The sequence below is a fragment of the Ostrea edulis genome, chromosome 5, assembly GCF_947568905.1.
Source record: "Ostrea edulis chromosome 5, xbOstEdul1.1, whole genome shotgun sequence".
NCBI lineage: Eukaryota > Metazoa > Mollusca > Bivalvia > Ostreida > Ostreidae > Ostrea > Ostrea edulis.
Window position 1 is genome coordinate 64,230,380 of NC_079168.1, and position 18,400 is coordinate 64,248,779.

Below are 18,400 nucleotides of genomic sequence, written 5' to 3' on the forward strand. Positions count from 1 at the left end.
AACAACATTGTAAAAACATGCCACCATTTGAAAGGCCTTGTCATAAAGATCACATCAAGCAAAGTCCTCTTGTCAAAAGTGCTTACATTTTAGGCAATGTTAAACTTTTTTGCCACAGATAGAAGGATAGACATGCGAAAAACTACATGCTGCCCATGAATCTATGATTCCATTGATATTAATGTTTCAAAAACGATGGTGAAAATTATTAGATAGGGCGCTACTTTTCTCTGTATGTATTCATGCAAAATTACCAGGTTACTTTATATCAAACAAGTGAAAATAAAATGTTACAACATCAAACAAAATTTTGTAATTTAATATCAAAACTAACAAAAAACTTACGAATATTATCTGAAATTTAATAAGACACAATGCATTTCATAAAAGTGATTCAAAGTCACTGATCAGAAGTTTCTGCATATTTTTTTTTTTCATTAAGTGAATCTGTGGGCAGTTGTTCAATAAGGTACTTTAATAATGCTAAAAACTAAATGCAACAAAGAAAACAAACATCTCACAGCATCAGTAACTTCTGGAAAATGTTTTAGCTCTAGTCAGGAATGAGAAATACTCTTGTTGCTTATCTTCCATCAGACTTACCACTCTGTGGCCCTAGTTTCTTGGTAATTTTGGGATATTTGGAAAATTTGACATAGTAGTAAGATTCATATTCCATGAGGATGGTTTCCAGGTCAATATTGTCACACACTTCATATTTACTGAGGTCAATGTTGGTTTCTCGAGCCAGACTCTGTGCAGAATCTACATATCTACAAGAATGAATAGAAGTAATGATTACAACAGGTGAAAAACCAATTCAAGTAATTTATGAACGTAGATTAATATAGTTGATTTCCAACAGTTAACATAATATATTTTAGGTCTATATTGTACTATATTATGTTATGATTTCACAAAGAGAATCCATGTTGCTTTAAGTTATGATTTCACAGAAAGTTTGCAAAACATTTGTAAAATATGTACATCATGTTTTTTTTTCTAACTTGAATATTTTATATATCATTGCATCTTTACCGATGCAATGATTGCACGATGATACAGCATCGTACAGGGTTTTGTTATTGTAAATATGTTATGTTTTTCCTTTCTTTTTTCACTATATCTCACTGTCTTCTTAAACTTCAGGGGCATACTTCTCAAATCATGTCATTGGAAATGCATAAAGGTAGTCAATTGAAAGTGAATACAATTAATTACCAGGGTCTTGGACATATTAATAAAACTCAATATAAGGGGGGTATTCACAAACCAATTCAAATTGTGATATATGTATAGCAATGTGCTGATTTTTTAAAAACTGAGTCACTAGCTTGATGCCTTAAGAGTTGCCAAATTTTGGATTGGGTTACCATTAGTATAATTTGATAGCTCATGAACTAGAAAAATTTGTTGGGCTTGTTTATATGAGTTTCAATATCCTTACTTAAGCAATAGCATTTGACCCAGTATAAGTTTATGTGAACACTTTTAATGAAACATTCAGTTGAAAAGGCGTCAGAAAAAATATCAGAAACATCCACATGCAGCTGTATATTGGCTTTAAACAAATCTTGCCTTAAAGAGGTACGAACACGATTTGAGCTGAAAATTTTAAACTTTTATTTTTCCATTTTTATTGTTTTAATACACTACTTAACAATAGCATTTCTAATGGTCAACCAAAATTTGAGTATCAGTTGTTGAGTTACAAGTGAGATACAGCACTCACAATTCTTTGTTATGTGAACAAGGCATATTTAAAACAAAATGAGATGTGCCAAACACTAGAAACTATTTAACTTTGTTCAGAATTAACTTGTATAAAATTGGAAAAAAAACCCTTTTAAATACATCGCTAAATGCCATCCGTAAATCTAGATGTTTAAAGTAATTCATCACATTCATTTAAGGAATTAATAATAAAGTATGAATATGTTTTGTTCTTTATTAATGAAATAATGCATATAAATTCAAAAAAAAGAAATAAGTTACACAAGAAATCTCAATGAAATTGAACATGCATTTTGTTTATTTTCCACGGAAAAACTGACCGTGCTGACGTATATTAGTATCGTTTTACAGTGATGAAACAATGTCCAATATTCCAGCTTTTCTCCAGCCTGTTTTTATAATGTCTGTTGTTATTTTCTGATGAGCAGACACAAGCCATCCCGCATGTATAGGCTTTAATTTTGATAAACTCAGGTCAGTTTTCAGCCAGTTCCTTAAATTAACATGATTGTTTTAAAATGTTAGAATGTTTTGTGACAGAGATATTTAAGTACCCAAAGCGTGACCAGAGCGTATGTTTAGTACTCAGCTGAGTACAAATTCTCTTTTTCAGATTCAAAGGGGTGGATCTTGAATTATAAATCAGCTGATTAAAAAAAACCGCTAAATCAAATACAGCCTATTCAGAAATACGCTAAATCAAATCTACGCTAACTTGTTGAAAAAACGATTTCCGCCAAATATCGTACACGTCAAATATAATACGTTTACAGTATGTAAGAAATTTGTCAAAGTTTAAATTCCATCTTTGATAGCCAAGGGTTCTAATCTGCTACTTTTATCTTCCAGGGTAATGAATTGAAACTTTATCTGGTTAATGAAGATGTTTAAACCTACAATTTTAGCTGAAACACAAACAAGTTAATATCAAGAATTAGGAATTTAAAAAGCCTGTGCTTTGCTTACTTACAGTAATTTCTAGCTGCGGAACTGTTATTCTATGGGGAAAAATTGAGGCAGACCATATCTGGTCCACCCCAACTTTTTTCCAAGACAGCTACAGTTTTGCAGCTAAGTAATATCACACTATTCTGTTGCTGTTACTCTAGCTAGATCACATTACCTGGTATTCTGAATTGTATTTCCTTGTTTGTTTATTAGAGAGGTATGGTGGCATCATTTCTGCTACCAACTTGTACGATAATTCAATAGATTAACTTCCACCAGGATTACAAAACAGAACAATAAACTCCAAACAAAAGGCCCCTTTATATATATATATATATATTTAGGATTACAAAACAGAACAATTACAATTCGTGGAATTTATGGACTGTTTGGTTAACCTTAAGGTTAAGGTTTCCAGTCTCTACCTAGTATTTTCTTTTGTTTACTGTAAATCGAATAAAGCCATTGTTAAACTTTCTACCTATATGTGATATATTATATTATTATATATTTTATTTAATATTTTACCTATTTATTACCAGACACTGAGGCAATTTTTCACATTTGGATATATATATATATATAGTTTGTAAAAAAGAATTCGGTATTTGATACAGTAAATACATCCAATAATAAAAGTCAAGAAACACAAAACTCGAATAACATTTCACTGTTAGCGCTTTCGGCTTTAATGCCTCTTCTGACAGTTATATAAAAAAAAAAAAAAAAAAAATGTTGACTTTTATTATTGGATATATATATATATATATATATATATATATAAGCACGAAAACCCAACAATACCCTACTTTCTTAGAGTGTCAGATCTAAGAAGATACAAGGCCAGTAAAGAAATTTATAAAAGCACTGAAAAGGCCACGACACTGTTGATTATTTAAAACTCAAATTTTCGATGCAACCACTATCTTTATCAAGAGACATATATTACATAAACAAATATCACACACCACGAAAAAATGACAAATATTAATAATCTACATTGTTAACAAGATCGATACACTGTTGTACTGAATGAGAAAAATGGTTTCATTATAAGCGTGTTTACAGACGATGGTGTAGAAAGTTTGTACCATGGTCAGGTCGGGATGAAAATAGAATTATATTTTTCAAAATTATAGAAATCAGACAAATTTAGAGAGAAAACTTCCAAAACAATGTGATTGTGTATATATATTGTTTGGTTTGTTCATTACAAAGGGATTGAGCACAAGTTTTGAAAACCCAAATTGTCCTCTTCCTATACATTCTTTATTGATTTATTATTGTTCAAATATCCTCAAAACTGGTCATTCTGGTCCAATTTAAAAATATATACAGTAAAATATCTGTATCTCGAATATGGTTTATCTCGAATACCCCGCTTGAGTCGAAGTCGACCGCCGGTCCCAGCCGTTTTCCCTATATAAATGATTAAAAAAACTTCTGATATTTCGAACACGGTAATCTCGAATACTCCGCTTATGTCGAAGTATTTTCAAGGTCCCATACCCCAAATTCACCTGGTTTATCTCGAAGTGCAGTCAATTTTCCGCTCTGCTTACCATACCTGGCGTTGTTAAGTCACACATTCACACCCGCGGCTACATCAATTATAATTAATGATCGCTAATCCACACTCGCTTTTTCTGAGTAGACCCAGGTCGCCATAAATGGTTCAACAGCTTAGGTGATTAGTGAAGCCTTCCAACATTACGGCTAAAGTTCACCGCCAATTATGAACTAACACACCCGATTCCAGGGATGGTGTTTTGAATGACACACGCTATATCATTAACATGCGGGTTAGATAAACGCACAAAATGGTCGAAGTACACTTGAAGGTAATGCCCTTAATAACGATAATGCATTTAATAACACACGCTTCATCATTAAAACTAGTACAGAGAAAACACGAAAATTTATTTAATAAACATTTAAAAGTGTTTTTTTTAAATCCGTATATTTTGTTTCTTATGTGATAGGTTCTTTCATTACAACGCAATTACTACCGGTACATGCCAGTTGAGCCTGGGTATCAGTAAACTTAAAGTAAGCATACAGGCACGATCATCTTAATTTTGAAACACATTGTGAATTCAATCAAATGCTAATATATTTAAAAACGAAATGTTTGTCTTTGAAATTCCACACTATTAATTAATCAACTTGCATTAAACTATAAGAAACCGCAACAGGGTTGTTCTTTATAATGCTAATCCCATATAATATGCATAAAATATCCTCCTTCAAAAAAAATATCCAAGATCGATTTGGATATCTCGAACCCCCGGATATCTCGAAGTTTATTCGAGTTCCCTCTGACTTCGAGATAGAGATATTTTACTGTATATCAATGTCAGTCTTGCTCAAAGACCTGATATTTTTTTCACAGACTGTAAGAGCAACTAGAACTGTCCTAATGGGACTAATACCCCCCACGGGGCATATAAAATGATGGGCAATATTTAATGCAAGCACATTGGATATTTTCACATTATCTACAGGGCAATCAATGTGAATGCAGAAGTGTATATTCTACAGTACAGCAGTACATGAAATATTAAAAATATGCTTAATATAAACAATGAATACTATTTGGCACATTTTAGGCTGTATGATTGCAAATCCCTGGTCAACTCTTCTAGTCTTTAGTTTATATTCACTTTGTTAAAGATCATTATGTTATGCCAACTTTACTTTGTCATTAGAAATAAACTCTGGACAAATTGTGTCTATTACTACAAGTACAACCAAACCAGAAAATGTCCGTAACTTCCATAACTGTTAAAATATTTCAATGAAAATAGAAGATGCACAACTACATTATATATATAAGATGAGAATAAAGTTTGAATCAAATCTGTTCAACGGTATTAGAATTAAACTCTGGACAAAGTGCGAAACCCCCAAAATGAAAAGAAAATGTGCGTAACTTCTATAACTGCAAAAATACTTCAATGAAAATAGGAGATGCACAACTACATAATATATAGAAGATGTGCATAAAGTTTGAATGAAATATGTCCAGCGGTATTAGAAATAAACTTCGGACAAATTGCATCTACAGACAAACAGACGGACGGACGGACAAAGTGATTCCAGTATACCCCCCCCCCCCCCCAAAACTTCATTTGCGGGGGGTATAATGATGCAGGAATTTTCAGAACTTTTTCAAAATCAGAAGATTTACCTACCAAATCATTATTGGTCAAACTTTAAAGACAAAGATTTATTATAAATAAATAAATGAATAAAAAAATTAATAAAATAAAACAAATTTTAAAAATAGAACAAAAACAAATCAAACAGTACAAGCCAATCAGGAGAGTGGGCATAGGTCTTTGAAAGCTGATGACTTGAAACTTAATGCAATTTTAAAGAGGAAAGTGTCAACTTTGCAAAGTCATAACTCATTAGATATAAGGAATTATATTTCATAAAATATAAATCCTATCAAAAACTTAAAATCTAATTTTGTTGGAAAAAATTCTCAATGAGGCGGGTTTTCTGGTGGCTCGACATCACATATTATCTATGGAATGATTCTGCTTACTTACCCTTCTTCATGCATATAATTCAGAACTAGGATAAGTAAGTTCTTCTTCCTCGTGTCAGTTCTCAGTTCATCCTGAAAAATGAACAATCTGTATTCATCCTACTCTTTAACATATACCCAAAGGATAAACTGAACTGTCCCCTAATTAGCCCCTCCAGCAGTAAAATGGGTAGTGAAAACCGGGCCGGGTCCCCTTTTGTAACGTTTTCTTCATTACATTATTTTTGTTTGATGTGAAACTTTTTAATCCTTATCTGGATGATACACTGAATCTTCGCTACAAAAATTACAGCTACGTCTAATTACAGCACAAACGATTGTTTGTTTGAGGTTGGTAAAATAGGTAGTGAGAAAAATACACATTTTTTGTGATTACAACTGATACACGTGACACAACAATGAAACTACACATGATTCAGATAAATATTATAATTTATCCCCAAAATGCTGTAGTACCTGTTATGTGAGTCTTATACATTTGATATTTATGCTTCATTAAAACCCGGGTCAAAAGGAAACCGGATACAGGTAATCCTGGCCGAATATTAAAATTCCGAGTAAAATGTTACAGGATGTTAGCTGTCACTCTCATCTTCAACACATTCTAAATGTAATTCTGCTTCCCTTCAATTATTAATTATGAATGGATATCACTTTGATCTCACAATTATGGTTCATTAATCAAAACATTAGCAACTAAATTGGAATAATTATCGCCGGCCCAGGTCAACCACATCCGGTTTCCTCTTGGCCCGGGTTTGGAAAAATCGCTGATAAGTATAATAAAAGGCATTGCCAAATACAGCATTGAGTATCAAATTAAACTATAACAATTGAAGAAAGTGGGTTTTCCAGTGACAGGTGCATATTTCACAGAAATTTTTTGTTTTTAATTGGTCTCGCTACCCATTTTACCAACCAGATTTTATACAATCACTGCATATTCTTTAGGCATTGGTAATATTATGTTTTAAATTTTGTGCCGAATACTGAATGTATCACTAAGAATATATTCTGTAAGTTTCAAAGCAAACGATGATACATCAACGAAGAAAATTAAAGAAATCGGGTTACGAAGGTGACCTGGCCTGGTTTTTACTACCCATTTTACCAACAATTGTTTTCTACATGCCTGACTAATAGAGATTATCTGATCTGTGGAGGCTATGTCAAGGGTACACATATGGGGGATGAAGGGTCCAAAACCACCATCCCTGGGATAGGTAGAAAGTAACATATCTGCCTATTTGAATGCACACCCAGTTGTAGAATACTAAACGTTAGTCCATAGTTCAAATGGAACACTAAAAATAGATGGAACCCTCTTCCCCAGGGGAAAATTTTCTGGTTCCGCTCACATAAATGTAGTTGCATTCGCTCTAATGACAGTTCTATCAACATATTATGTATATATATATTTCATTTCGGCCTAAATCTGAACCTAACCGTCTTCATGAGAATTTTATATGATGAAATACAGCTTTAGGTGGTCACTAGATAGAATGTTCTATCGTTAAAATGATGAGGGTACAGGCCTGTACCATTGACTTTAGGCAACAAAAAAATATAGGTTGGTTTCCACTTTTTTTTTGGGGGGGGGGGGGTTATAGGTTGAATAATTTTCTAATGATTTAGTATTCTACTATGCATAAAATAAAGTGACTGTTTAGTAATCAAATAAAAGTTATATGATGAATCAATACATTTCTTCACTTTATTGTAAACAAAAACTGCTAGAACTGTGTTTTGGAATCTGTCTAGTATATATATGTATTAGTGCATAATAAATAACTTAATAAATATGTCAATAAATATACTCTTGTTGTAGTGGTGACATTTGCAAAATCTGTGAGAATGGAAAAAAAATGTGTCAGGGTTGGCAGAAATTTTTAGGGTAGGTCGGGAAAGTGGAAACCAACATAGATTCTATATATATATATATATATATATATATATATATATATATATATATTTTTTGGCCTTAGATTATTCTAACTAGGTGGTCACCAAATGCGATCTCACTACTGTATATATATATATAATATACTTTACCGCTTCTCTGGCTTGATTAGCCGTGCGGATTGCCTGATAACTTAGCTCAGACATTGGATTCATTACACATTTCCTTCTGACATATTTCCAACTTGAACTCGTCGTGAAGACATACAAATATGGCTGCCGTCTAGTAACGCTCTAATATCGTCCCATTCGAGATTTTCTCAAATTTACGATTGTGGATATATAGCTAACAATTTAGATATGCAGTATTATTGGTGAGACTTTTCACAACTCATCTGTATACCTTTACCTATTTTGCATGATCTATTTCTTTACTTTTTTTATTTTTGTGTTTTATTAGTTCTATGTACGACTTAACTAATAAAAATCAGGGGTCATATCAAAACATTACCATGAAATTCAGGGGGTGCATCAAAATTAAAAAGTTCCAAAAAATTTTAACTCATGAGACGACAACAAATACATACTGCCACCGTTCAATATACACGCAACTGAGAGGGAGAAAATGCAATGAACTAGACCGTGATTTTTATCTGGGCCCCTGAGTCTCTTAGTCAGGTGCACTATGGCTTGGCAGGTCATCTCAGTGACAGTGTCAGTTCATGGGTAAATTGGTCTAATCCCGATCTGGTATGTGGCATTTTCTCCCTCCCTGTTACATTTGGAGCCATAGACAATGCAGCCCCTAAAACTGAAAGGTGAAAATGCCTGCCAGAGATATATAAAGATTTTCAAGTGTGAGTGTGAAGATATGTAAGGAAGGAGGAATGTAATTGTTAGATAGTTCCAGTTACGCAGAGTATACGGCGCGGATCTAAGAAATATGATTTTAATTAGATTGACAGACACAGTAGCACACTTAGACAGTGACACTCCTAGACACAGTGACACACATAGACACAGTGACACACATAGACAGTGACACACATAGACACAGTGACACACATAGACACAGTGACACGCACAGACACAGTGACACACATAGACGTAGTGACACACATAGACACAGTGACACACAGTGACACACAGTGACACACATAGACACCGTGACACACCTAGACACAGTGACACATATAGACATAGTGACACACAGACACAGTGACACACATAGACACAGTGACACATAGACACAGTGACACACATAGACACAGTGACACACATAGACACAGTGACACACATAGACATAGTGACACACATAGACACAGTGACACACATAGACATAGTGACACACAGACACAGTGACACACATAGACACAGTGACACATAGACACAGTGACACACATAGACACAGTGACACACATAGACACAGTGACACACATAGACACAGTGACACACATAGACACAGTGACACACATAGACATAGTGACACACATAGACACAGTGACACACACAGACACAGTGACACACATAGACATAGTGACACACACAGACACAGTGACACATATAGACATAGTGACACACATAGACACAGTGACACACATAGACACATTGACACATAGACACAGTGACACATAGACACAGTGACACACATAAACACAGTGGCACACCTAGACAAATGACACACATAGACACAGTGGCACACCTAGACACAGTTACACACACAGACACAGTGACATACCTAGACACAGTGGCAAACATACACACAGTTACACACCTAGACAAATGACACACATAAACACAATGACACACATAGACATAGTGACACACATAGACACAGTGACACACAGACAGTGACACACATAGACATAGTGACACACACAGACACAGTGACACACAGATACAGTGACACACATAAAACCAGTGACACACATAGACACAGTGGCACACCTAGACAAATGACACACATAGACACAGTGGCACACCTAGACACAGCTACACACACAGACACAGTGACATACCTAGACACAGTGGCAAACATACACACAGTGACACACACAGACACAGTGACACACACATACACAGTGACACATATAGATACAATGACACACACAGACATAGTGACACACATAGACACAGTGACACACATAGACACAGTGACACACATAGACATAGTGACACACATAGACATAGTGACTCACATAGACATAGTGACACACACATACACAGTGACACATATAGACACAGTGACACACACAGACACAGTGACACACATAGACACAGTGACACACATAGACACAGTGACACACATAGACACAGTGACACACATAGACATAGTGACTCACATAGACATAGTGACACACATAGACACAGTGACACACATAGACACAGTGACACACATAGACACAGTGACACACACAGACACAGTGACACACACAGGCACAGTGACACATATAGATACAATGACACACACAGACACAGTGACACACAGACATAATGACACACAGACACAGTGACACATATAGACATAGTGACACACATAGACACAGTGACACACATAGACACAGTGACACACATAGACATAGTGACACACATAGACACAGTGACACACATAGACATAGTGACACACATAGACGCAGTGACACACATAGACACAGTGACACACACAGACACAGTGACACACACAGACACAGTGACACACACATACACAGTGACACATATAGATACAATGACACACAGTGACACACATAGACACAGTGACACACACAGACACGGTGACACACACAGACACAGTGACACACATAGACACAGTGACACACACAGACACAGTGACACACATAGACACAGTGACACACATAGACACAGTGACACACATAGATATAGTGACACACACAGACACAGTGACACACACAGACACAGTGACACACACAGACACAGTGACACACCCAGACACAGTGACACACCTAGACACAGTGACACATATAGACACAGTGACACACATAGGCACACAGACACTGTGACACACATTTACACAGTGACACACAGACACAGTGACACACATAGACACAGTGACACACAGACACAGTGACACACATAGACACAGTGACACACATAGACACAGTGACACATAGACACAATGACACACATAGACACAGTGACACACCTAGACACAGTGACACATATATACACAGTGAAACACAGACACAGTGACACACATTTACACAGTGACACACATTTACACAGTGACACACAGACACAGTGACACACATAGACACATTGACATACATAGACACAGTGACACACCTGCACAAAGTGACACACATAGACATAGTGACACACACAGACACACTGACACACCTAGACATAGTGACACACATAGACATAGTGACACACATAGACATAGTGACACACATAGACATAGTGACACACATAGACACATGTATATGTAGGACTCCAAAGTGTGATGGCTACACCAAAGTGCGATGGTTTGTGCCAAAGCCCGATGGTGTGACATGCCAAAGTGCAATGGTTCATCCTCATGCGCCAAAGTGCGATGGTGTGAGATGAGTGCATCAAAGTTCAATGATGTGAAATGCAAAGTCCGATGGCACACATTAATGCACCAAAGTGTGATGGTTATACATGCCGAAGTCCGTTGGTTTGCAGAACTGAATGGACAGTGTTTTGGTGCAGACTGCCACCCGTGTGTTTTCTCACCAAAATACCAACCTAAAATAATAATATTAATAATAACTTATTTCATTACCCGATATGTGTGGACTCATTGTGCCAGCATGGCGTTTTTGAACAGAAAAACTTATCTTTATTTTACATACACTGCCAAATATGTTTCATACGCAGTATTATTCCATCACTTGTAATTATGTTGATGTAAATTAATAACTACAATTGTTTGACATATTCTGTATCTATTTTGATTTCATGGTAAAATAATAACCATATTTTATACACATTGTATCTTATACATGTATTTCATTTGTTTTGTATATTTGTATATGTTTTGTCTTAATTGTTTCATAAATAAAAATCTTGAAACTTAAAAAAAAAAAACTTATTTCATTACCATTTAGTTATCCTATTACTGAACACAAACTTTTTAAATGCGAAATCACATAGAACGTTTTGCATTATAGCATACACCCTGGAATTGATTACATGTACATCACAAGTAATAAATGATCATGAATCAAAGCAAAGTAGATATTTCGACAACAAATGTACTTTGCCATTCTCACAATCCTCAACAGTGTAAACCTTGCCCTTGCTATCGTCAAAGTCAATCTTAATCACCCCTGCCTTCCTACAATGCCCCATAGACATTGGTGCCAACAGAAAGAACTTTTGTTGGGGTAAACTAACGTTACATTTCTTCGGTTTGACTTTGAAAGATGTTACAATAATAACGTGACGTCACAAACGTTACTGAATCCCCGCACCATCGAACTTTGGTGTGTCAGACCATCGCACTTTGGCGTACAGCGTGTTTATTTAGGAGAAAGGCAATCACACTTAAAATTTGGCTTCCACAACGTCAATAAACCATTGCACTTTGGCGTGACCATCGCACTTAGGAGTGACCATCACACTTTTGAGTCTTACATATATATTCCTCACAATTCAACACTCAAATTGTTACTTATAAAGATTCCCAACTGTATAGGAAAACCTTAGTTTCAGTTTGAGCTACTTGTATCTAAATTTTCACCTATCACAACCATCAATGTCTATCAACCTTAATAAGTGAATTCATAGTAAATTCCAAATATGTAAATTGAATTTTGCAGACCAGTGGAACCAGAACCAGATGGATATCATGAACAAGGCCGATGAACAGGACGCAACCCAATCCCATGACCAGACGGATACCGTGAACAAGGCCGATGAACAGGACGCAACCCAATCCCAGGACCAGACGGATACCGTGAACAAGGCCGATGAACAGGACGCAACCCAATCCCAGGACCAGACGGATACCGTGAACAAGGCCGATGAACAGGACGCAACCCAATCCCATGACCAGACGGATACCGTGAACAAGGCCGATGAACAGGACGCAACCCAATCCCAGAACCAGACTCTTAAGGAATGTGTAACAGTCAGTTCTGTGCCTGACAGGTAATTTTGAACTTCAACTACCACAGCGAAGTGTACGAACTTCAACTATCACAGCAAAGTGTAAGTTCTGAGCTTCAGCTACCACAGCAAAGTGTACAAACTTCAACTACCACAGCAAAGTGTAAGTTGTACAATTTGCAAAGATTTCCTTTCTTTCCAGTTAACTTTATGCGATAAATATGATTATTTGAAATACATGCAATCTCAAATACACACATGTAATTTGTTTCTATAGATAAGACCGGAGTCTGGATCGTACTTTATATTGTTGCTCTTGGCATTACCTCGTTTCCTGCCGTAGTAAGTCACCACTTCTATTCGAATTATCCCTCTGGGATCTGTTGTCACTTTATTTTATGATATCTGAATGAACACTTTCACTATCAATCATTGATATTTCCTTATTGAGAAAGATTTCATAATACTATTTTGCCTTATATGTGTTATTTTCAAGCGATTAATGTCTTCACCAATTCTATTTTATTTCTGTACCATAAGGTGCTTACGATATATTTAAAATTTCATAATGAAACAGAAAGACACAATATGGTATCTCAGTCTTTCACATATTACAAAGTCTTGCACAGATGACAGACATGTTCCATAATTAATATCCTTGATTTGTTGACATGATTAATATAGTTATACTGCCTTAAGATTAATATTTGACCTCTTCACAGGGTGTGTGTCTGATGGTTGCAGATTGTCCAGTTGTATATTGCCGATTTACATTCAGAGGTGCTGTCCCAAACTCACTTTTGTGTTTCCACAGGTTATACTCAATAGCCTCATGAATCACATTTTCAAATACAACATTATGGGTGAGTGTATCAAGAAACTGACCATTCCATCCTGGACACAGATATGGTCAAGGAACTTTCACAACCTGATGTTATTGTTAAAGGCACTCACCTGTACTATTGTAACAGGAAGGGAGATAAATGCAACAGACCAGACCAGGCCCCCTGAATCTCTAGTCAGGTGCTCTACCAACCGAGCTAACTGGCCACTGGTGATCAAACCCGTCTGACCACAGCATTCCTCCCTCCTTAAACGTCTTCACACTCGAAGACAGTAACCCAGATTCTTTTTGCCCTGACAGGACTTTCACCTACAAATCCTGGTCACATCACCAAGTGTAACAGGAAGGGAAAAAATGCAATGGACCAGACCTGGGTTCGAATCTGTGCCCCTAAATCTCCAGTCCCGTGCTCTACCAACAGAGCTATCTGCCCGACGATGATCAAACCCGTCTGACCGCTACATTCCTCCTGTTTTTTAATGGTATATACAAGCTCAACAAAAATTTTATCTATCTAACAAATAAGGACAAATTTACTTGGTTGATGATTAAGACAAACCAGTAATTGTCAAATTGAGTGAATATTTAGTGCAAACTTTCAGAAAAAGAAGTGATGCTTTAAAACTGCAAAAATCATTATAGTTTATTATTCATATGTTGGTATAATACTGATACTGTCCATTTACTTGTGTATACACATGATTAGCAATTCATATATGTATGTACTTGTTTCCCCAACATGCTGCATCCACATGCAGTTTGCAGTCTATGTAACCTGTAGTTAATGTTGTAAACTTTCTTTCTTTTTTGAATTTCCTTCTTTATAAACTGTCTTACTGTTATGACCTCTGGGCCCAAAATTGGAATAAACTTATCTTATCTTGTATATTAGTATTTCGCATGAAAAGAATTCAGCACCTGTTGCTGTGAGCTTAAGCTGTTTGCGTATCAAAGTACTGAAAACTTAAGAGTGTCTGAATGAACCACAGAGTTCATTGTGGTCCATGGCCCAGAGCTCTAGAACCTACTGTCGCCTTATCATTTGCTTCAAAAGTAATACAGCATACTGTTTCATTTTAATCTTCAATATAACTGTTCTATCCTCCTCAGTTTTTGAATCCATCTTGTAGATGAGGTCCATGTCCTTTCAAATGTTCCATTGAGAAGGGGATCGGCTCTAATTCACAATTAACAAATCATTAATTATGTAGTATTTATTTCTATTTGCATAGATCAGACAAAGATAAATTACTGATCATAATATTAACACAAGTTGCAACAGCTTTATGGTCATCAGACACAATATGTATATTTACTACACTTGCACACAGTATGTAATCATGGAAATGTCTTGAAAAGTATTTTCCCCCCTATAATAATGATTCTTAAGAAGACAACATAAAGACGCACGTTGTCTTCAATTCCTGAAATTGTCTATTTTCTATAAAAAGCAATGCATGATTGAACACTAAACATACACCAGTATATACATCATGTACATCCTTTTCATTTTTATACATACCTTTTTAAAATTTACTTCGAAGAGAACACAAAAAAATGACAACAAACACTATTTCAATAGCCAACACAAACACAGGCTGCAGACATCTCCGTTACATTAAAAATTCACTTCACAAACACAGGCTGCAGACATCTCCGTTACATTAAAAATTCACTTCTTGTATACATATATATTCACATCTGAACATAGATTTTATTCAGATTAACATAGACCATTTTATTTAGACTGAATGACTTCAGTAAACAAGGACTCCTCATACATAAAGCAAATACATGTGAAATGTACTAAAAGAAATATTTTTTAATTAAAAGTGTTTACCCTATGCACCAGCACTGTGTCTTATCACAAATTCTCTCACACAGACTTTCTCTGCATCATTTCATTTCAAACTCAAATTCACTTTTAATACTAGTTATTGTAATACCATGGGCCAGCATTCTGACCATTCACAGGTTCTATAAACTGATTTGTCATACTATCAATGAAAACAACAATATAAACAGTCAACTGAATTACAGCAATTCAATGCTCACGAAATACTACAACATTTCAGTACGAAGGTAATGGATTTCTTTATGCTTGAGTCGATTGGAAAGGACAATATATCACAAAAGCATGTTAAACAATAAAATAAGTAGACTAAAACTTGGTCCACGCTAAACGTTCATTCAACTTTCATAAAAAGGCACATCACAAAAATTCTAGTAAGCACAGAACAATTCTAATTCTACACGGGATGTGGCGAGACAGACACAGGGAGAGTCACCGTCTGGCATTTTGTCATCATCTCACTGAGATGTAAACACAATTCACTGAACTGTGGCCGATCTCGGGGATTCTCTGACATGCATTTTTTAATAATATCTCTCAGTTCCACTGGAATTTGTTCTGTCACTGGCAGTTGAATATCACAGTTTTTGAGTTTCCTAATCACATCTTCATCAGCCAGTGTGGGGTAAGGCAGCTCCCCGAGGCTGAACACTTCCCACATGAACACACCATACGCCCACACGTCACTTTTTGTGGAATAGTCATTCCGAAGCAACACTTCCGGTGCTGCCCATCTCAAGGGGAGAAAACTCTGATTATGAAAGAAATATTCCCCTGCATAAACGTCTCTACACATGCTGAGGGAAGATATTTTGAGCTCCATTCTGGAGGTTAATAGAATGTTTCTAGCTGCCAGGTCTTTGTGGACAAATCTGTGGTTGGATATGTGCTCCATGCCTAGGGCTATCTGATTGTACATGGTCAGTTTCTGAGCCAGTGTCAGGGGAGGGACGCGGGACGGGAATGGACGTCCGTTTATGTGACCCCTTGTGGCAAGTAAGAACTGCTTCAGATCACCCTGGAAAAGAGAAGAAATTGGTACTATAAATGTCTTATATCTAGCGAGAACAATATTAGACAGAAATTCAACAAGTTAGCGTAGACATGATTTAGCGCTTTTTAGATGTGCTACATAGAAAGATATGAATACACTAGACAATTAGTGATGTACTTGATTTAGCGTTAGCTGCTTTCCGCGAAAGGCGCTAAATAGAATACACAGTCACACGTAGGACATTTACAGTATATTCTATAGAGAAGTGTCTTATTTCTGTTTACTTGGTAAGCTGTTGTATACCCCCCCCCCCCCTCCCTGTTTTGAATTCTTTATCAGACTACAGTACATTTGACGTTATCCATACATTCCTCAAGAATTCAGTATTAATTATTTATCAATATAAGCAATCTTACCCAGTCACAATACTCCATAATCATAAAGTGGGGTTCTACTTCTCTACACACACCCAGCAGTTTAACGATGAAGGGGTGATCTAGTTTGGAGTACATTTCCATTTCCTGTCGAAACTCAAAGAAGAGGTGCTCATCCTTCATAAGCAGAGACTTGACCACTACCAGAGTCTCGGGTTCGACGTCTCTGATGTCGCGAGCCTTCGCCAGGAATACATCACCAAATATGCCATTACCTGAAGATAAACATTGAAATCAAAAGAACTGAAATGACTGTGCATGACCATTGATGTGTAAATCACAGACACAGAGTAAGTGTAAATCACTGACACAGAGTAAGTGTAAATCACCGACACAGAGTAAGTGTAAATCACCGACACAGAGTAAGTGTAAATCACCGACACAGAGTAAGTGTAAATCACAGACATAGAGTAAGTGTAAATCAGACACAGAGTAAGTGTAAATCACAGACACAGAGTAAGTTTTGTAAAGGTCTGTGGAAACATATACTGTATACAAGGAAGTCTTCCTCCCCCGTTTTATTTTCATCCTTATCCTTAAAAAGGTGAATTTAAAATGAGGCAGAGATCTATACAAATTTATTTCGAACTCTATTGCAGTAAACTGTTTTGAGTGAAATAGAAATGGGACAAAATTGATTTTCAAAATGTCTGGGTGGAAATAACATGAGGTGAAAATCCTCCTGTAAGCAGTAATTACAAAAACAGAAATATACATGTACGTCATTGATATAAATAGATGTTAGTACTAAACTGTGTCAGTTTATCGTAATAAAATGTAACACGCTTCGTGAACATAAGCTGACGTAAAGTGTTGTAATTCATTTTTATGTTTACATTTTACTTCCACTGCTGTCAAAATATTTCCAGCCGTTAGAATGGTCGTACTATATCCATCAAGATTCATACGCACATTGTTCACATTCATGAGAAAATGAACTGCATTAATTCCAAAACTTATTCCCTATTTTGTATGTGAAGCATATAACAATGGTAACATCATATTAGAAATTACATGTCTGTAGGCACTTGTGGTTACTTATTAATCA

The 18,400-nt window shown here is 35.9% G+C and overlaps 2 protein-coding genes and 1 long non-coding RNA gene across 13 annotated transcripts in view; 1 reads left to right on the plus strand and 2 right to left on the minus strand.

Annotated features, from left to right (window-relative positions):
- LOC125649470 (katanin p60 ATPase-containing subunit A-like 2) overlaps window positions 1–8,422 on the minus strand; it is a 26,496-nt gene extending 18,074 nt beyond the window's left edge. For 9 of the 11 annotated variants that reach the window (XM_048877038.2, XM_048877034.2, XM_048877037.2 and 6 more), the window contains exons 1-3: window positions 8,291–8,412; window positions 6,240–6,310; window positions 604–773 (exon numbers count right to left, since the gene is read on the minus strand). In XM_048877038.2, the coding sequence (XP_048732995.1) occupies window positions 604–773; window positions 6,240–6,310; window positions 8,291–8,353 (304 nt within the window). In that variant the 5' untranslated portion in view covers window positions 8,354–8,412. Of the gene's footprint in view, window positions 1–603; window positions 774–6,239; window positions 6,311–8,290 lie in introns of all 11 variants that reach the window. The other 2 variants (XM_048877039.2, XM_048877029.2) reach the window with 1 other exon arrangement.
- Window positions 8,423–13,505: 5,083 nt separating this feature from the next.
- Window positions 13,506–14,956, plus strand: LOC130054669 (uncharacterized). The gene is made up of 2 exons (XR_008802990.1): window positions 13,506–13,570; window positions 13,951–14,956. It is a non-coding gene; the product is annotated as an uncharacterized LOC130054669 (long non-coding RNA).
- A 315-nt stretch (window positions 14,957–15,271) lies between these two features.
- The window catches only part of LOC125649465 (inactive tyrosine-protein kinase 7-like), a 54,935-nt gene continuing 51,806 nt past the window's right edge, over window positions 15,272–18,400 (minus strand). Inside the window, exons 16-17 of the mRNA XM_048877013.2 lie at window positions 17,335–17,567; window positions 15,272–16,942 (exon numbers count right to left, since the gene is read on the minus strand). Of these exons, the coding sequence (XP_048732970.1) occupies window positions 16,322–16,942; window positions 17,335–17,567 (854 nt within the window). The 3' untranslated portion in view covers window positions 15,272–16,321. The remainder of the gene's footprint in view (window positions 16,943–17,334; window positions 17,568–18,400) is intronic.